This window comes from Talpa occidentalis, unplaced genomic scaffold (genome assembly GCF_014898055.3).
Source record: "Talpa occidentalis isolate TD23 unplaced genomic scaffold, MPIMG_talOcc4v2.1 talOcc4.17, whole genome shotgun sequence".
Taxonomy (NCBI): Eukaryota; Metazoa; Chordata; class Mammalia; order Eulipotyphla; family Talpidae; genus Talpa; species Talpa occidentalis.
In genome coordinates this window covers 55,443,467-55,462,913 of record NW_023601754.1, presented here as the reverse complement: position 1 = coordinate 55,462,913, position 19,447 = coordinate 55,443,467, and the positions used below count along the sequence as shown (strand labels likewise).

Sequence of the window (19,447 nt, the reverse complement as noted above, 5' to 3'; positions counted from 1 at the left end):
ATGCCGCCGACTGGTTCCCGGCCAGTGCCCCGCGCCCGCCTGCCGGCTCGACCCCTCGGAGCAGTTCTGGGCCGGGGGTGGGGGCCCGGACCCCGCCCCTGATGCGGCTCCACCCCCGCGCCCCGGCCTCGCTCCGCTGACTGCCTCGGCCGGCCCCGCCCCCTGCCCGCACCCTCGCTCGGCCGACCCTGCTCCCCCACCGGGGGAGGCCATGGCGTGAGCGCGAGGCCGGGCCCCGGGGCCCTCGGGCGCCAGGCGGGGCATGGACCGGGGGCCGCCCCCATGAGGGTCCCGGGAGGGGGGCGCGCGCAGCAGCGGCGGGGCCATGGGGTCGCAGGTGTTGCAGATCCTGCGCCAGGGGGTGTGGGCCTCGCTCACCGGCGGCTGGTTCTTCGACCCGCACCAGAGCACCTTCTCCAACTGCTTCCATCTCTATGTCTGGATCTTCCTGCTCACCTTTCCCTTCTTGCTGTACATGGTGAGATGCCGCCGGCACCTCTCATTCCCGCGGGAAAGGGTGGGCAGATGTCACGGAGGCATGGCAGCCTGGCGGGCTTTGGGGGACAAGGAGTCAGTTTGGGATGTGAGTGGTAGAGACTAAATTCTTTTTTTCCTGGGCCGGGTGACCTTGAGCACCTCGTCTGATCTTCTTGTGTAATACCAGATTCAGAGCCTAGCTAGAGGGTCTTTGTCCTCCTCCCGGGAAGGGTGGTGGGGTTTTCTTGTGAAATGTGGACCTTGGCAGGGTGAGGGTGATAGGTCCGCTTCTTGGAGGCAGGGCTGGGTGAGGAGCCACCTGACTTGTAGCCTCCTCCAGGTCCTGCCCCCCAGCTTTCTGGTGGCTGGTGTGTACTGCCTTGTGGTGGCTGTCATCTTCGCTACCATCAAGACTGTGAACTACCGTCTGCATGCCATGTTCGACCAGGGCGAGATTGTGGAGAAACGCAACTCTACCATTGGGGAGCCTGAGGAAGAGCCTGCTCAGGGGGACAGCAATCCGCCCAGGTGGGCAGGGCAGCCGTGGTGTCAGAGACTGGGTGCCTGGGTCCCTGGCCTGAGCACTGGGGGATGGAGGAAGGCTTTAGGGGACGTTGGCCCCGGAGTGGCGCAGCATCTCTCCCATGGTCAGCCCTGGCCGTGGAAGGGACTCCTGGGGAGAGAGGAGCACTGGACTGAGAGAGTGCCATGCAAAGAGGAGAGGTCAGCCGGCAGCTGATGTTCTTCTCCACTGCCAGGGACCCCGGAGTGGAGATGACAGTGTTTCGGAAAGTGAGCTCCACACCCCCAGTGCGCTGTAGCTCCCAGCATTCTGTTTTTGGCTTCAACCAGGTCTCGGTGAGCAGTTCTTGTCCTCAGCCTTGCTCTCTCCTTTCCTGGCAGCCTGACCCCACCTGGGCCCATCCTAACCTATTCTGATATCTCTCTCTCTGTGCTCAGGAGCTGCTGCCCCGGATGGAGGACTCTGGACCCCTCAGAGGTCAGTTGCTGCTGCTCAGGGCTGAAGGGGCTGGGGTTGAACAGGGGATGGCACAAGGCCACCCCGGGGTCCTGGTAACACCTCTGGGCGATGGTTGCAGACATTAAGGAGCTGGTGCGCGAGCAGGGTAGCAACAACGTTATTGTGACTTCTGCTGATCGAGAGATGCTGAAGTTAAGCTCTCAGGAGAAGCTGAGTGAGTGGGCCCGCTGTGGCAGGGGCTGGGGAGGGGGAAGGTAGCTGTCTTGTCTCTGAGTCACCCCAAGTCTTGCTCCCCTGGGACTTTCTTTGTTCTGCATGGGGCCTCTGTGTTCTATCCCAGCGACTGGGCTCTTGGAGAGCAGAGGCCGTAGGGTCCCCACAGTCATTCTTTTCGTAGTGTGCCCTCATCTCATTTTCGTTTCTTTCTTCTGGCAGTTGGAGACCTTCCCCAGACTCCTCCAGGGGCTGCCCCAGACCCTTCCCTCCCCAGCACAGACTCCTCAGACCGTTCTCCCCTGGCTGGAGATTGCGTGCCCTGGAGTGGGAGCAGCATAGCTGACACTCCCATGAGCCCCCTGCTGAAGGGGAGCCTCAGCCAGGAGCTGAGCAAGAGCTTCCTGACCTTGACTCGGCCTGATCGGGCCCTGGTGAGGACCAGCAGTCGACGGGAACAGCGGCGGGGAGTGGGCGGCTACCAGCCTCTGGACCGGAGGGGCTCAGGCGAGCCCACGCCCCAGAAAGCCGGCTCCTCAGACTCTTGCTTCAGCGGCACTGACAGGGAGACACTGAGCAGCTTCAAGAGTGAGAAGACCAACTCCACCCACTTGGACAGCCCCCCTGGGGGGCCGGCTGCCGAAGGCAGCGATACAGACCCCCCCTCCGAGGCCGAGCTGCCTGCCTCGCCAGATGCCGGGGTCCCCTCAGATGACACGCTGCGTTCCTTTGACACAGTCGTAGGAGCGGGAACACCACCAGGCCCCGTTGAGCCCCTCCTGGTTGTGCGGCCCAAGGACTTGGCGCTGCTGCGGCCCAGCAAACGGCGGCCGCCCTTGCGGAGACACTCCCCACCTGGCCGGCCCCCTCGGCGGCCCCTGCTCGAGGGTGGGGGCTTCTTTGAGGATGAGGACACCAGCGAGGGTAGTGAGCTCAGCCCCGCCTCCAGCCTCCGGTCCCAGCGCAGATACAGCACTGACAGCTCCTCTTCTACTTCCTGCTGCTCCCCTGAGAGCCCCCGGGGCGCAGCGGGAGGAGCCCGGAAGCGACGGGCCCCCCACGGGGCTGAGGAGGGAGCTGCTGTGCCCCCCAAGCGGCCCTATGGGACCCAGCGGACGCCTAGCACTGCCAGCGCCAAGACACACGCCCGGGTGCTGAGCATGGACGGGGCAGGGGGTGATGTCCTGCGGGGCCCCCTGACTGGCTCCAAGGCTGAGTTGGAGGCCCAGGCAGGAGTGGAGCTGGCTGCTGGGGAGCCTGCTGTGCTGCCTGCTGAGGCCCGCAGGGGACCAGCTGCCAACCAGCCTGGCTGGCGGGGGGAGCTGCAGGAGGAAGGTGCTGTGGGGGGAGGTGAGTGCTGGTTTTGGATCTGGGGGAGCGATGGGGGGGCAGGAGGGGAGGCGAATTAGAAAAGGTTTGGGTTTGGACAAGGGGTAAGCTGGATGGATTTGGTCAGAGTTGACTGCCTGTTGTAGGCAGCAGATGGGGGTCTGCCGGTCCCCTCAAGCCGGCGGGGAAACTGAGGCCAGGAGACCTCAGACAGCTGGCTCCTGGTTCCACAGTTAGCACCTAAGGCCTCTATCCTTTGAGGATTCAGTGTTCGCATTTGTCTTCTTAGACCACCAGGGCAGCAAAGCCAGTCAAGGTTGCCCTTGATTGTAAACATGGAAGCTGAACGATGTGCGGTCAGGTGTTTGGCTGGACCCCGGAGCCAGGGCACGGTGGGCAGTGGGACTCTGCCTGACTTTCTACTTTGCGCAGGAGTCCCTGCCACGGTCCCTCTGTCCAAGTCTCTGTCACTGATGCCGTGGTGGGGCCTCTCTCTGGGCAGCAGCCGAGGAGACCGGCAAACGGGACCGCTCGAGCAGTGTGCGGCGCACTCAGGCCATCCGGAGACGCCACAATGCAGGCAGCAACCCCACCCCTCCAGCCTCTGTCATGGGCTCACCACCCAGGTGCGTGCCTGCCGGCTGGGTGAAGAAGCAATGAGCTTGGGGGGAGCGGCTGGTCACTTGGGCTGACCGGGGCTGACCCTTCCCCAGCAGCCTGCAGGAGGCCCAGCGGGGCCGGGCCGCCTCCCACTCGCGGGCACTGACGTTGCCCTCGGCCCTGCACTTCGCCTCTTCGCTGCTGCTCACCCGCGCCGGTGCCAATGTGCATGAGGCCTGTACCTTTGACGATACCTCCGAGGGCGCCGTGCACTACTTCTACGATGAGAGTGGTGAGCCCTCCTGTGGCCTGAGCCTCTGAGCCCCACTGGCCCTCCTTGGGGGTCTTCACCACGCTCACTCTGTGGGCCAACTCTCCTGCCTCCAGCGTTTCACCCGAAGCTCTGCTAATGGCCGCTCGCAGTCCCCCTGAGGCCTCAGTAGCTTAACCGGCCCTTCCGCTGGCGAGGAAACGGACACAGCTGAGCGAGTGGTGGAGCAATAGCTCCATGCCCAGGACAGGCTGACTGCAGAGCCCACTCTTGACTGCGAGTGCGCGTTCCCCCAGTCTGGGTCCCCAGGCCAGGCCTCCTGTGGCGAGGGGGCGGGGCACAGCCTAGGGTTCTTCCTTGTTCCATCCCACGGCCCTGGTGCCCACTTGGCTCAGGCCTTGACTCTCCTGCCCCTGACGCGCTGCCTTGTGCCCTGCACCCTCGCCCAGGTGTGCGGCGTTCATACACCTTTGGCCTGGCTGGAGGTGGCTACGAGAACCCTGTGGGGCAACAGGGGGAGCAGGCAGCTAACGGAGCCTGGTGAGTTTCCGAGCTTGGCCGTCCTGGGGAGTTTTCTGTCCTACGCTGGGCTGGGGCCGGGACTGGGGTGGGGGACAGCAAATGCGGGGCCTATGGAAATTGCCAGGATCCCTGCGCTTCAGATGCTTCTAAGCATGAGGCTTCAGGGCCTCCTTCCAAAGTCCCCAGACCCCTCCCTACTCCTCCTGGGCATCAGAGCAGCCCCGGCAGGGGCCCCAGTCATGCTTGGCCTCACCCTCCACCTGTCCCAGGCCTTGCCGGTGACCTTGGCCCCCTGGCCGCTGTTCCCACAGGGACCGCCACTCGCACTCCTCCAGCTTCCACTCGGCTGACGTCCCTGAGGCGGCGGGCAGCCTGAACCTGCTGCAGCCCCGGCCGGTGGTTTTGCAGGGCATGCAGGTGCGCCGAGTGCCGCTGGACATCCCGGAGGTGAGGCCCCAGTGGTCAGAGAAGGGCCTGGAGAGGGCAGTTGTGGGGGATGTCATTGCATCTGGGCCAAGTAGGAGCTGACCCTGGCACCAGGCAGGACAGGCGCTCTGAGAGTGGCATCAGGGAGCCCTCGGCTTCCCCACCTTTGATGGCTGCCGGGGTGTGCTGGCCCTGGGTCTCATCGGTTCCAGGAGTTGTTCTCTTGCTTGCCTGTGAGCGTGTCTGTGTTCTGGAGGGACCCGCAGGTAGAGAGAACAGTGGGCATCAGCAGTGACCCCTGCAGAAGGGGAGTTGCACCTCCTAGTGAGGCTGGTGCTGTCCCCTGCGCTGGCACAGCTAGGGCGCTTCATTCACGCCCCTCGCCTCTGCCTGGTTGACGACTGTGCTCCTTTCACTCCTGAAAGCGCCCCACCGGGAGGTTACTTGTGTGGCCAGGCTCGTGATAGCTGAAGTTTGGAGAACGAGGGAAGGTGAACTTGGTTTAAAGGGAGATGCCAAAGGCGCACCCTCCCTTCTAGTACCCTGGCCACAGATCACCGTGGGCAGCACCCAGGAGCCCCTGCGTCCAGCTCATGGGCTTGTTCTTTTCACCCGTCTCGTGGGAGGGCTGTATTGTCCCTTGGCAGCTGCTAGCACCTCCTGAGGCAGGGGCCCCGTGCGTCTGGCTCCCCACTGTCCCCCAGGGCCAAGGGCAAGGCTAGGCCCACAGCTGCGTCCCACACGTACTTGTCGAATGAAGTCCCCAGAAATGCAGAGGTTGATGCTTGGCCCAGGCCTCTCAGCACTGACTGGCCCCCAGGCCTGTGGTCAGGGCCAGTGCTCTGCGGCCCAGATGGGGCGGTCGCGGTGACTGACGGCTCTGTCGGGAGGAAGGTAGCTTCTCTGTGTCCCGAAGGACAAGGTGGATGTCCCTGAGCCCCGCAGAGGCGGGCGACCCTGCCTGAGTGGGGAACACAGCCAGTAACCGGCCCCCGCAGCTCCAAGGTCCCTGGCATCACTGAGCCACGTGCTGGGGACGTGGCGAGAGGAGCAGGCCCTTGTGCTGATGCAGGCATGGCACCGCCGCGTGCTGGGGGCGCCGCTGAAGGAATGGCCAGCCAGCCTGTGTGCGCGGGGGTGTGGGGTGGCGATGAATGCCGTGGGGGGCGTGGGGCTGATGGCCGCGGCTGTGGGGACTGCAGTTTGACCTGCTGGACCAGGACTCCCTGCACGAATCCCAGGAGCAGACGCTGATGGAGGAGGCGCCGCCCCGTGCCCAGCACAGCTACAAATACTGGCTCCTTCCGGGCCGCTGGACCTCTGTGCGCTATGAGCGGCTGGCCCTGCTGGCCCTGCTGGACCGGTGAGTGCCCCCCCGCGCACCCCAGCCCCGAACCAACCCTGGGTCCTGCCTTTGATGTGGAAGCCATCCTGGTGTCAGACAGGGTCCATTGAGGGGTTCTTCAGGTTCTTCTGGGGTGCAAAGGGGTGTTCTCTCAAAGCTTCGCTCAGGACAGGCTTTCCTCTGGTGTGTCCTCCTGTTTCCTTTTGTGTTATCTTTCACTGGCTTGAGTCCTGGGGCCTAAAAAGCATTCCACACCTTTTGTGTCGGTATTCCAGCTTCTTCGGGGACACAGAGGTCCAGGATGTCAGATAAACGAGGTGACTTTTGCTCGCTGTGTGGGCGCTGCAGGCCTTGTGTGCACAGCCTTGTGTGCCAGTGTGGCACGTGTGAGCTGGAGACGCATGTCCCAGCGTGGTGGCCCCGGCACCCTCAATGCCTGGAGGGAAAAGGCTGGGGTGCAGGACACCACCAGGCGTCTTCTGGGGCAGGCACAAGCAGGCCCTGCCCCCAAGAGGCCCTCGGTCCAGACACTGAGATGAGGGCTGACCTGGGCACAGGACACGATGTGGGTCTCGGTGGCCAGGTCCTGCCTGCGACCCTCCCCCCCTATTTTGCCCCACAAGGGAGCAGATGTGTCCTGATCTGACTTTCTCTCCAGGACTCGGGGACTGGTGGAGAACATCCTCGGCGTGGGCCTAAGCAGCCTCGTGGCCTTTCTGGGCTACCTGTTGCTGCTCAAAGGCTTCTTTGCTGACATCTGGGTCTTCCAGTTTTGCCTGGTCATCGCCTCCTGCCAGTACTCCCTGCTGAAGGTAAGGCCTGCTGCCGGGGTCTCCTGTCCCTACTGCTGTACCGCTCCTAGACGCCCCCTTTCCATGAGCTGTTTTGAGAAGCGCCAGCTAGCGAGTAGGCTGCTGGAGCTCCCCGGCAGCCAGCTTCCCATCTCACACACGTCTCAGGGCCGTTCAGGCTCTTGCCAGCTCACCTGTAGCGGCCACGGGAGAGCTGGTGGGTCTGGGGGTCCGAGCGCTCGTTGCCAACACAGCTGCTGTTTCTTTCAGAGCGTCCAGCCTGATGCGGCGTCTCCCATGCACGTGAGCACCAGCGTCTCCCCAAGAGGCCAGGCCTGGGGCCCCGGGCAGGGCTAAGACCCAGTGGGACAGGGGTTAGCCAGGGAGGGCAGGGCTCCCTCCTCTCCACCTCATCGGGCCCGGATCCTCAGTCCTGCCGCCCCGGCTGGCTAGATTTTGTCTTGGGCCCAGGCCACACAGGTGTGAGGCCGGCATGTGTGAGTGCACACACCGTGCCGGGTCAGCAGAGGAGACTGGCTCCTCACGGGCCCCCTCCACAGGGCCACAACTGGGTGATTGCGTATAGCCGGCCCGTCTACTTCTGCATCTGCTGCCTGCTCATCTGGCTGCTGGACGCCCTGGGCTCGGCTCAGCCCTTCCCGCCTGTCTCCCTCTACGGCCTCACTCTCTTCTCTGCCTCCTTCTTCTTCTGTGCCCGAGACGTGGCCACCGGTGAGATTGGCAGGGCTGGGGCGGCCCCAGGGTGCAAGGGTGCGCTGGGGGTCAGCGGTAGGCTGACTGGGCCTCCTCTTCCCTCCCTGCCAGTGTTCACCCTGTGCTTCCCGTTTGTCTTCCTCCTGGGCCTCCTGCCCCAGGTCAACACCTGCCTCATGTACCTGCTGGAGCAGATAGATATGCATGGCTTCGGGGGCACAGGTACGGTGCCCCCAGGTGGTTGGGGGTTGGGGGCAGCGCAGGGTCACACATGGGTCTGTGGCTCCATCCGTTTGCACATCTACACCCCACATTCAAGAGCTCTCTTCACTCCCACACTCTCCCAGGGAAGGTTTAAACCCGAGACTGCTGGAAACTCACAAGACCTCTCAGGACTGGGGGAGCAGGGAACAATGGGCTGGGTCTTGAGGGGGTTGGCCTCTAGGTGTCTGGGGGTAGGGAAGGTGGTGACCCCAGCAGGGAGAAGCTGGGTTCCACTCGCTGTTGCTCACCTCACAGCCGCCACCAGCCCGCTCACTGCCGTCTTCAGCCTCTCCCGCAGCCTGCTGGCCGCCGCCCTGCTCTATGGCTTCTGCCTTGGGGCCATCAAGGTAGGGAAGGCTGGGGAGCAGGGGGCATGCTGCGGCCCGGCGGTGTTGTGGGGACAGGGCTGTGAATTGGACTCAGCAGTGGCTTCTTCTCCCTTGTGGGGGGCCCCTTGGCTTACCTCTGCACCCCTCACCAGCATGGGTTCTCTTCCTAGACTCCTTGGCCGGAGCAGCACGTCCCTGTCCTCTTCTCGGTCTTCTGTGGCCTCCTGGTGGCGCTGTCTTACCACCTGAGCCGGCAGAGCAGCGACCCCACCGTGCTCTGGTGGGTGCCTGCCTGTGCCGTCCACCTGGCTTGGCGAGGAGGCTGGGCCTGTGCTCCTGCCTGTCACCGCAGGGCCCTGGGGCCGGCGGGAGGGGCCAGCCTTCCCAGCTGGGCGTTGACTCTTGTCACCCACCCCAGGTCTCTGATTCGGAGCAAGCTCTTTCCTGAGCTGGAGGAGCGGAGCTTGGAGACCGCCCGGGCCGAGCCCCCAGACCCACTGCCAGACAAGATGCGCCAGTCGGTGGTGAGGAGCCGCGTAGGGCGGGGTGGGCGAGGGGTGGCCGGCCCCGGTGCGATGGGTGCCCCAGCAGCTCTTTCTCTGCAGCGCGAGGTCCTGCACTCAGACCTGGTGATGTGTGTGGTCATCGCCGTGCTCACCTTCGCCGTCAGCGCCAGCACTGTCTTCATCGCCCTGAAGGTTCGTCTGGCACAGGCCACCCCTCCGCTTGGTCTTTGCGGGAATCCAGCAGCCGTGGCCTCCGCGGCCTTCTTGGCCCCAGGCTGAGCTCCCGCCTCCCCTTTTGCAGTCGGTGCTGGGTTTCGTGCTGTACGCGCTGGCCGGCGCCGTGGGCTTCTTCACACATTACCTGCTGCCGCAGCTCCGCAAGCAGCTGCCCTGGTTCTGCCTGTCGCAGCCCGTGCTGAAGCCGCTGGAGTACAGCCAGTACGAAGTACGCGGTAAGTGCTGCCGTGCTCACCCTCCTGCCCACTCCTGGCTGCCGGCTGCCCGGGCAGTGCGGCCCTTGGCTCTGAGTGCCAGCAGGGGGCAGCCCCTGCCCACGCGCCCCGCCTGGTGCTGACCCTGCCCCCCCAACCCTGGCCTCTGTGCCCTTCCCTTCCTACACGGCCCCCTTCTCGGCGCCTTGCTCTGCTTGCCTGCTCTGCCCGCGCTGCTTGCTGTAAGGACGTGAAGTGGAATTCCCTGTTTCTAAAGGGCTCTCTTGTCTGCAGCTGTAAACTGTTACCCGAGGGCTAGATCCGCCTTGAGCCCGTTTTCACTTGGGCCGTGCCAGGCAAACGTCCTCAACGCTGATGTTGAGCTGTCTAGGCTGGTCCTGTGAAGGCCCGGCGCCCTGTTTTCTTAAAGAAAGTGCTTGCCGCTGGCCGGCGTGCCACGTGGTGACCGTCGGCCCTGGGACATGGCGGCAGGCCCTGCTTTCCTGGGCCTCTGGGATGGCCTCTTTGGCCTGGTTACCACAGACAGACCCTGACCAGCTCCACCTGGCCTCCCCCTGTTCATTTGTGGGGCCAAGGACCAACTTGCCCCCCAGCCCATCCCGCCTACCCCATCTCTAGGGACCCAGAACCACACGTTCCCTGGGCTTACTCCGGCTTCTCTCCAGGGGTATGGCCTGGCCTGCCCTGCGGTGGGGGGCATGCAGGGGGCCAGGTGCAGCTAATAGTCCCACCCTCGGTTGCAGGCGCGGCCCAGGTGATGTGGTTTGAGAAGCTGTACGCTGGCCTGCAGTGCGTGGAGAAGTACCTCATCTACCCCGCCGTGGTGCTCAACGCCCTCACAGTGGATGCCCACACTGTTGTCAGCCACCCGGACAAGTTCTGCCTCTAGTGAGGACCCCCACTCCACTGTGGACATTCCCGTCTGCCTCACAGGGCCCGGGGCTGTGAAGGAAGGAGCCCTGCTGCGGGCTGCCCTGCCGGCAAAAGTGCGGCCCCGGCTCCCACACTCAGAGGCTTGGTCTTTTGAGAGCAAACGTGTCTCCCAGTGTGCCAAAAGCCGGGTGACTCCTTGGGGGGGCAGAGACTAAGTCCAGAAGATCAGGGCTGGCGAGGGCGGAGACCTGCCCCATACCCTGAGCCCCACGGGGCACTCATGCCTGCTCCTCACCCACAGTTGCCGGGCACTGCTGATGACTGTGGCTGGGCTGAAGCTGCTGCGCTCGGCCTTCTGCTGCCCACCCCAACAGTACCTGACCTTGGCCTTCACTGTCCTGCTCTTTCACTTTGACTACCCACGCCTCTCCCAGGGCTTCCTGCTGGACTACTTCCTCATGTCCCTGCTCTGCAGCAAGGTGAGCTAGGGCCGCGTGGCAGACTCAGGCTGGGGGGCTGGAGAAGAAGTCTGTAGGCTGGGTGTGGGGAGAGCTGCCCCCCCCACACACACATACACACTTCAGCCCCACTGTTGGCCTTGTAGCAGCTGCTCGGGGAGCACAGAGGAAGCCGAGGTCTGAAGAGGTGAAGCGGCTGCCTTAGGTCCCCAGAGAACAGGTGGCCAGCCAGGATTTGAATCCAGGCCTGCCTGCCTTGCAGTCCTTGCTCTGATTTGTTACAGTTGGCTGCTTTCCTGTGAGTGGTTAGGGTGGCAGGGCATGGCTTAGTCCTCCGGACACCAGTATCTGAGCTCCCTCATCCAGCCGCAGCCTGGAGGCCAGTAAGAGCTGAGTTCAGATGCTCTGAGGCCTGGTGTGTGCAGACAGCACCATGCTGCAAGTGCCCCTGGCGGGGCGCAAAGCCCAGGGCTTTCGTGGGGTTCTGCCCAAGGACCTGAGCCTTTCTCACTCACGTGGGCGCTCATCTGTTTTCTGGTTTGGCCCAGGAGAGTGGTGATCCAGGCTGTGTCTCTGAGGTCGGGGCCTGTGAAAAGGACAGCGACGGGGTGGGGCTGTGTCATAATCAGCCGGGGCTCCTTCCAGTGGTTGTCCTGTCACGGCTCGCTCGTGTCACAGGTGCTCTGAGCCAGGTGCAGGGAGAAAGGCGGGGAGGGACCTTGAGCTGACCACACATGGGTAGCCAGTGGCCCCAGCTTCTGACCGGGGCCTGGCATCCAGAGCTCAGTGGACCCCACCCCTGAGTGACCCGTGCCTCTTCTGCCTTTTGTCCCCTCCAACCTGCCAGCTGTGGGACCTGCTGTACAAGCTGCGTTTTGTGCTGACCTACATCGCGCCCTGGCAGATCACCTGGGGCTCAGCTTTCCACGCTTTTGCCCAGCCTTTTGCTGTGCCACGTATCCCGGCTGCCGCCCGCTGCCCAAGTGGGGGTGTACAAGGAGGACCGTGCCTGGGGTGGCAGGGTGCAGGGCGGGCTGGGGGTCTGCGGGGCAGTGAGGGAGGTTGGGGAGGGTCCTGCGTGCCTGCCACCTCCTTGACTTAGGCCCAGACTCGGCCATGCTGTTCGTTCAGGCCCTGTTGTCGGCGCTTTTTTCCACGCCGCTCAACCCCCTGCTGGGCAGCGCAGTCTTTATCATGTCCTATGCACGGCCCCTGAAGTTCTGGGAGCGGGACTACAAGTGAGTCTCCTGGGACAGGCGCATCTCAGAGGGACCTGAGAGGAGCGGGCTGCTGGGCCCAGAGGTTGCTGGGAGGGAGGGAAGAGTCTGGAGCACAGGCTGGAGGGGGCCAGAGAGTGGCCACAGCCGTGGCAAGTGCCAGGGCGCCACGGGCCTCTGGTGGCCGATCTTATGAGGGTGAGACTCCAGCCAAGCCACAACCTTGGATTCTCCCCCTGGCTTCCTGCCAGTGAGGCTCTGGGTGAGACCCTTCGTGTCTCGGAGCCTCAGTTGCCCGTGCTGTCGGCCATCATGGCACCCACCTCAGCATGGGCGGGGGCTGGTGAGGATGTGACGCTGCGTCAGTGGGAATGTATGCCTGCTCCGCAGCCTCACGCTCAGCCAACCGCACTGTCCTCTCTGAACAGCACTAAGCGTGTGGATCATTCCAACACCCGCCTGGTCACACAGCTGGACCGGAACCCCGGTGGGTACCCAGCTGGGCAAGGCCTCCCTGGGGTGGGAGCCTCGCTTGCTTGTCGCTGTGTCCACTCACTTCTCTGTCCCTGTCAAAGGCGCGGACGACAACAACCTCAACTCCATCTTCTACGAGCACTTGACGCGCTCGCTGCAGCACACGCTCTGTGGGGACCTGGTGCTGGGCCGCTGGGGGAACTACGGCCCCGGCGACTGCTTTGTGCTGGCCTCTGACTACCTCAACGCCCTGGTGCACCTCATCGAGGTTGGCAATGGCCTCGTCACGTTCCAGCTGCGAGGCCTTGAGTTCCGGGGTGAGTGTGGCCGGGTGCTGCGCTTGAGGGGGTGTGAGGGATGAGGGCTGCATTCTAGTTCAGCGCTGCCTGGCTTCCTGGGGGCCCTGAGCCAGGAGCTCTTCCTCCCTGAGACTGGACTTCCCGGTCTGAGCAGTGAGGGCCCAGGTGTCCCGAGCCCAGCCCAGTCCCTCCCCCCACCTCGGATTTGCAGTCCAGGCAGGCTGCTGGGCTGGGAGCTCAGCCGGGTTCACCCATCAGCTCCCAGTGCTCTGGTTTTGGGCTGATCCACGTTAGGTGCCACGCACCCCTGTACTGAGCTTACTCCCTTCTCTCAGAAGATGTATGTTGGGTGCTAACTTCAGAAGAGACTTCCAAGGGTGCAGAGGGCGGGCCCTAAACAGCTGGTGAGCGCCATGATGTTGAGCAGGTTACTTCTCTGTGAACTTTGGCTTTTGCATCTCCAAACAGACCCCGTCCCCCACCCACCAACACTCTTATCCCATGGTGGCCGCTGGGAGTGAGGAGACAGGCTCATCGGCTAATCTGCTCACCCAGCACCATGGCTGGGGGCGAGCCACAGCAGGCCTTTAAGGTGCTCGCTCGGGGAGCGGCCAGGGGGATGACTCAGCACCCCCTGACCGGGCCCCTCTCCCCACAGGCACATACTGCCAGCAGCGCGAGGTGGAGGCCATCACGGAGGGTGTGGAGGAGGATGAGGGCTGCTGCTGCTGTGAGCCTGGCCACCTGCCGCGCGTCCTGTCCTTCAATGCCGCCTTTGGGCAGCGCTGGTTGGCCTGGGAGGTGACGGCCAGCAAGTACGTGCTAGAGGGCTACAGCATCAGCGACAACAACGCCGCCTCCATGCTACAGGTCTTCGACCTCCGCAAGATCCTCATCACCTACTACGTCAAGGTATGCAGGTGGGCGGGTGGCAGGGCCCGGCCGGGAGCAGGGCAAGTGCCGTCTCCTGGCTGGTGGGGGGCCTTGTTTGCCCAGGGGAAGCGAGGCCTCACAGCATCTTCCAGAGTGCCGCTGCAGACAGCAGGCCTGCGGGCCTAGCGCCGGGGCGCGTGCATATCAGGGTGCGCAGGGCAGGGCTCCTTGCCACTTCCTCCAGGAGCTCACCTTGGACAGTGGGAACCGGAGATGGGGCGGCGTGTGCGTGGGTCCCGTCACTGGCCTGCTGCCCCAGGAGGGACTGCGGCGGAGGCCGGCCCGCTAACCCACCCGACCCAGTCCCACATGCCCCGGCCAGAGGGGCGATACCGAACCGTGTGGCACTGTCTATAGTCACGGTAGTGCCGCTTACTGGGGTGGGTTTGGGGCCAGGAGCCCCTTCCGAGCTGGGTTTGGCCCACCCCACCTCCAAGACAGGCCACTTCCCCGAGTGGACACTGGCTTGCAGAGGGGAAGCCGTTTGCCTGGGGCCCCTGAACCAGGCTCTAGACCAGGCCTGGACCTCTGTCCAGGTGCTTCGAGCCAGGCCTTGGGGTTTCGAGACCTGCCTGGAGCTGGAGGAATCCCGAGGAGCCCTGGGCTGACTGGCTTCTGGGCCGTCTCCTCCCTGGCTGGGCCTGTCACTCCTTGAGAAGTGGGATGACTGAAGTTCCGTGGGGTGGCAGGAGCAATGAGGTGGTGTGGGGGAACTGGAGGGGTGGCCTGTGGGACCCCGGCGAGATTGACCACCTGAGGCCCCACGCGTCGCCACTGTCGTTTTCCTTTAAGGGGCGCCTCATCCAGGTCACAGGTCAGGGGAGCTGTGATTTCTCCAGCTCTCCTGTGCTCCCAGCCACTCTAGAGAATGCCCTTAGAGAAGGGCTTCCCCCACTTTTACTGAGGAGGCTGTGGTCCGGTCAGGGGCATTCCTAGTCCTGGGTCACGCAGGAGTCACGGTCCTGTACACCCTGCTCCCATGCCGAGGGAGTTACTCTTGCGAGGTCACCCGCGCGCCTGGCGCAAGGCCAGCATAGCCTCCACGGCTGCACCAGGAGCCAGATTCGGAGCACAGAGGACCTGGGGCTGGTTCCGCCAAAGATGGCGTTGAGGGAGGTTGAGAAGGATAGGAGCTGGCCTGAGTCTGGGGGAGGCGGGCCTGCAAAGAGCCCCTCAGGCCTCGGGCTGTTCAGAGAGGTGTCCTTCCTGCCCTTGGGGTTGGCAGGCCAGACGGAATCCTTTCTGTGCAGCTTTGCCCTTAGAGCCTTCTCCCTGCGTTGCCCATACCCTGGTCATTGAGTGCGGCTGGGCAGGGATCAGCTCAGGCCCCTCAGCTTCCTGCAGCCAAGCTTCGAGGTCTCTCAGTGTTTCACAGTCCAGGCTTATTCGCTGTCCCATGTGATCCCTTCAGCAACCCACGGGAGAGGCAAGGCCTTGGAAAGCAAGGAAACAGGCTTAGCGGTCGGGTCCGCGGGCAGGTGGGCGGGGCCAGAGCAGACCCGGCGCCAGGTCGGGAGGTGGTGAGGGCTCGGTGTGGGTCAGGCACAGAGCCAGGCCCCGCACTGCCCACGCACAGAGCCTCGTCCTCTGAGCGCTGCCTTTCACACAACAGGGGCCCTGGCCAAGGTAGCCGGGTGCTTACTGTGGTGCCAGGTCAGCTCCCCCCACCAGCCAGAGGCCTGTCTTCTGGGGGGTTGTGGTGGGGTCTGGACCATGGAGACATCCTCTAGGCAGGCAGGTTAGTCTGGGGCCAGGAGCTACCCCACTCGCCACTTCAGGCTCCGGGTCCCTCTTCCTGGTAAGGGGGTGACCCAGCTCTCCCACTAGCTGAGGTGACGCTGGGGCCAGGCTCCCCACAACCAGCCAAGCTGAGAATGGATGTAGCCATACTCATAGCCTAGTTCCAGGCGCTGCCCCCGCGCCCAGGGAGTGGTTATGGCCTTGACTCTTCCCAGCGGGTGCTGCGGTCGTTTTGTCCTGGCTCTTGGCCTCCCATGCCCCACCAGCACCCCACTGCTTAACACCCCTACTGCCTGTTAACGGCCAGCTGCACCACCCTCCCCAGCCCTGGACTTCCCACCCTGACCCAGGCAGAGGGTCACCCTGCCTCCTTCCAGGCCTCTGAGGTCTGGATCCCACGGCCTCATGGTGTTGAAGGTCGCAGGGTTGAATCTCAGCTCAGTGTGCTCTGCTGTGTCACCACAGGCAAGTCTGTCATCTGAGCCTCTGTTTCCCTGACAAACGGGGCATCTTTCTAGCACAGGCCAGAGGAGGCAAGCACCACTTGGAGGGTCCTCAGTGCGGGACCCCCCGGGGGATGTCCTGTAAGGAGGGCTGCTCCCTCTCAGCTCTGTTGCTTCCCCTCCCTGGCCCGGGAGGGTGGCAGAGCCGAGATAGGACACAGGATGGGAGTCTGAGGAAGCAGACTTCCACTCGAGCTGAGGGGAGCTCTCGGCTGCTTTCTTCTCTGGTAGGCAGGACTCAGGCACGACCCCCCAAGCCCTGACACCTCTCTCTCCTTCCAGAGCATCATCTACTACGTGAGCCGCTCACCGAAGCTGGAGGCCTGGCTGAGCCACGAGGGCATCGCGGCGGCCCTGCGGCCTGTGCGGGCGCCCGGCTATGCCGACTCAGACCCCACCTTCTCGTTGAGCGTGGACGAGGACTATGACCTCCGGCTTTCGGGCCTCTCGCTGCCCTCCTTCTGTGCGGTGCACCTGGAGTGGATCCAGTACTGCGCCTCCCGGCGAAGCCAGGTCAGCCGCCCCTCCCCTGGGCCGCCCTCTCCCCTCCACATCCCTCGCCGTGCGGGTTGCTCACTCCCGGGGCCTGGTCTCAGCCCCACCCCAAGTGCCTGCTTCCTGGGTCTGAACCAGGCTCTGGGGACGGGCTTCCTTTGCCGTAGCCCGTGGACCAGGATTGGAACTCGCCGCTGGTTACACTGTGTTTCGGCCTGTGTGTTCTGGGCCGCCGGGCCCTGGGGACGGCCTCGCACAGCATGTCAGCCAGGTGAGTGCCTGCAGGCCCAGCCCAGCCTACCTCTCCCTTTCCCCAACCCCCCCGCCTGTGAGGAGCTGGGGCCTCGGGCTGTGCAGCCCCTTGGAACCATGTCAGCCTGCCTTCAGCGTAGTCCGTGGGCAAGGGGCCTCCTGGTGTGACCTCGCCTGCGCCTCACTGCCCTGTGAGGGCCGCAGGGCGGCCGACCCCCTTCCATGCCGGGGAGACCAAGGCCCGGCATCAGGAGCTGTCTCGGCTCAGACCACAGCAAGCAGACCCAGCGTTCTGCCACCTGAGGCCCCTCCTCACACCTCTGCCCTTCCTCCCCAGCCTGGAGCCCTTCCTCTACGGCCTGCACGCCCTGTTCAAGGGCGACTTCCGCATCACCTCCCCGAGAGACGAGTGGGTCTTCGCTGACATGGACCTGCTTCACCGTGTGGTGGCACCTGGGGTTCGCATGGCCCTTAAGCTTCATCAGGTAGGGAGAGGTGTGCCAGGCAGGGGTGAGGGGGCGCTTCCTGGGACAGCGACCGCCGACCGGCCGTCTTGCCCTCCCCACCAGGACCACTTCACATCCCCGGATGAGTACGAGGAGCCGGCTGCCCTGTATGACGCCATCGCAGCCAATGAGGAGCGATTGGTCATCTCGCACGAGGGCGACCCGGCCTGGCGCAGTGCCATCCTCAGCAACACGCCTTCCCTGCTGGCGCTGCGCCACGTCCTGGATGACGCCTCGGATGAGTACAAGATCATCATGCTCAACCGGCGCCACCTCAGCTTCCGAGTCATCAAGGTGTGTGCGCTTCCCCCCCCCACACACACACACAGCTTCCCCCCCCACACACACACACCCCCATGGGCAGCAAGACCTCTTGGGCACAGGACCCCAAAGCTGTCCTGACCTCCCGCCTGGCCGCCCGCAGGTGAACCGAGAGTGCGTCCGGGGCCTGTGGGCGGGGCAGCAGCAGGAGCTGGTGTTCCTGCGCAACCGCAACCCCGAGCGGGGCAGCATCCAGAATGCCAAGCAGGCGCTCCGCAACATGATCAACTCCTCCTGCGACCAGCCGCTGGGCTACCCCATCTACGTGTCGCCCCTTACCACCTCGCTGGCTGGCAGCCACCCCCAGCTGCGGGCGCTGTGGGGTGGCCCTGTCAGCCTGGGCGCCATCGCCCGCTGGCTTCTGCGCAGTTGGGAGAGGTGAGCCCAGACCGCCACCCAGGTCGGGTGGGGACGGTTCCCGGAGCAGGGCGCCCGGCTCCGGGAGATGGAGCGGCTCCCTCCTCATCTTAGCGGACAGCCGGGATCTGACTGGGGCCTAACCTTCCCCAAGAGCTGCAGGAGGCCTTTACCCATAAGTGCCGTTGACGGAGCCGCCCTTCAAAGGGCCTGCAACATAGGCAGCAAGATCTCTTAGGGACAGGACCTGGGGGCTCAGAGACAGGAACTGACTTGTGCTGGGCTGCTGGCCTTCCCCGCCCCCAGGCTTCATAAAGGCTGCGGTGCTGGCTGCAACAGCGGTGGGAACGTGGACGACTCAGACTGTGGTGGAGGTGGCGGCTTGACTTCCCTCAGCAATAACCCCCCCTTGGCCCACCCCATGCCTGAGAACACAGCAGGTAAGCAGGCTCGAGTCTGGGCGGAACCAGTGGGCGAGGACAACCCAGTGACAGACTTCACAGGCCGAGGCCTCCGCTCTCTTATCTGTCTTCCACAGGTGGTGGCGACCAGCCCCTCCCACCAGCCCCTGGCTGGGGCCCTCGGCCCTCCCTGAGTGGCTCTGGTGATGGGCGCCCCCCTCCTCTGCTGCAGTGGCCACCCCCTCGGCTCCCTGGACCACCACCTGCTTCGCCTGCCCCTACCGAGGTTCCCCGACCCTCGAGGCCCCCTGGTCCTGGTCTCCTCAGTTCTGAGGGTCCCAGTGGGAAGTGGAGCCTGGGGGGTCGAAAGGGGCTGGGGGGATCTGAAGGGGAGCCAGCCTCAGGGAGCCCCAAAGGAGGCACTCCCAAATCTCAGGTAAGGGTCCCATGGGAGGATCCAGGCCTGGGCAGCCCAGACCTGCTCTCCCACCAACCTCTCATTCCTCCGCCAGGCGCCCCTAGACCTCAGCCTCAGCCCGGATATTAGCACTGACTCCTCACCACCCAGAGCAGCCCCGGATGTTCCTTGCTTGGACAGCAGTGCTCCTGAAAGTGGCACGCCCACTGGGACCCTGGGCGACTGGCCTGTCCCTGCTGAGGAGCGAGAGAGCCCGGCCGCACAGCCCCTGCTGGAGCATCAGTACTGAACGGCCCAGCAACCTCTGGATCCTGGCCCAGGATTCAGTAACTCGGACCCCTGGCCTTTGGCCCTCTCTGTTGGACCACAGAACTGAGTGGCTTTGGCTCCCACATCTGAACCCTGACCTCTGGCTGCCTCAGCCAGAGCATCAGAACTTAGTGGCCCAGACTTCTGACCTTGACCCCTGATCTCTCATCCCTAGTCCAGGCTGTGGGATCCCCAAATTGAGGCAGGCAGCTTCCCAGCCAGGCCCTGAAAACCAAACCCAAGGACTGGTCCCGCTTCAAGCCGGAGGCCAGGACTGACTTGGCTCCTGGGCCTGCACTGCCTCTGGGGGCAGCCTAGCCTGGACCTGGGGCTGAAATGTGGGAAGGATGGTTTCCTTTTTTTCCTTTTCTTTCTTTCTTTCTTTTTTTTTTTTTTTTTTTTGTGCTTCGGAGACTCCAGAATTAATAACACTATTTTTGATTTTGGTTGGCAGTGTCTACTTTCTGGGGGTGTTTGGGTGGAGGGTAGACAAATGGCCAGGCCAGGGGAATGCGCACCGAAGGGGGTGAGATGTGGGGCGCAGTGAGGGCAGCTGTGAGTGTCAGACTAAGGTGGCGCTCAGAACCCGGGCCCTTCCTCAGAAGGGCTGCTCTTCAAGCCTTGATCTGAATTCATTACGTTCAAAGAATTCCAGCCTCACCTGCTGGCC

General features: G+C 64.0%; 1 protein-coding gene across 4 annotated transcripts; it reads left to right on the top strand.

The window, feature by feature from the left end:
• The first annotated feature begins 285 nt into the window (after positions 1–285).
• PCNX3 (pecanex 3) lies at positions 286–19,228 on the top strand. 4 transcript variants are annotated; one of them, XM_037517569.2, is made up of 35 exons: positions 286–478; positions 818–1,005; positions 1,236–1,335; positions 1,438–1,477; positions 1,578–1,673; positions 1,895–3,022; positions 3,507–3,627; positions 3,715–3,893; positions 4,322–4,412; positions 4,706–4,841; positions 6,023–6,183; positions 6,824–6,977; positions 7,227–7,259; positions 7,517–7,688; positions 7,782–7,892; positions 8,190–8,281; positions 8,434–8,543; positions 8,682–8,787; positions 8,869–8,961; positions 9,071–9,221; positions 9,965–10,109; positions 10,396–10,573; positions 11,400–11,508; positions 11,661–11,790; positions 12,198–12,256; positions 12,345–12,560; positions 13,201–13,454; positions 16,001–16,231; positions 16,381–16,484; positions 16,803–16,950; positions 17,035–17,265; positions 17,396–17,670; positions 17,956–18,089; positions 18,188–18,486; positions 18,563–19,228. In XM_037517569.2, exons 1-35 carry the CDS (start codon positions 326–328, stop codon positions 18,755–18,757), a joined length of 6,123 nt encoding a protein of 2,040 aa, XP_037373466.1. In that variant the 5' UTR covers positions 286–325; the 3' UTR covers positions 18,758–19,228. The 4 variants fall into 4 exon arrangements, with proteins under 4 accessions (XP_037373466.1, XP_037373465.1, XP_037373468.1 ...); XM_037517568.2 differs by having other exon boundaries at positions 3,504–3,627; positions 3,718–3,893; XM_037517571.2 differs by having other exon boundaries at positions 3,504–3,627; positions 6,062–6,183.
• The last annotated feature ends 219 nt before the right edge of the window (positions 19,229–19,447 follow it).

Coding starts and splice junctions, on each gene's coding strand:
- PCNX3 (XM_037517567.2), top strand. CDS start 326: ATGGGGTCGCAGGTGTTGCAGATCCTGCGCCAGGGGGTGTGGGCCTCG. Junction 10,574..11,399: donor TGTCCCTGCTCTGCAGCAAG/GTGAGCTAGGGC, acceptor CCAACCTGCCAG/CTGTGGGACCTGCTGTACAA. Junction 13,455..16,000: donor TCATCACCTACTACGTCAAG/GTATGCAGGTGG, acceptor CTCTCCTTCCAG/AGCATCATCTACTACGTGAG.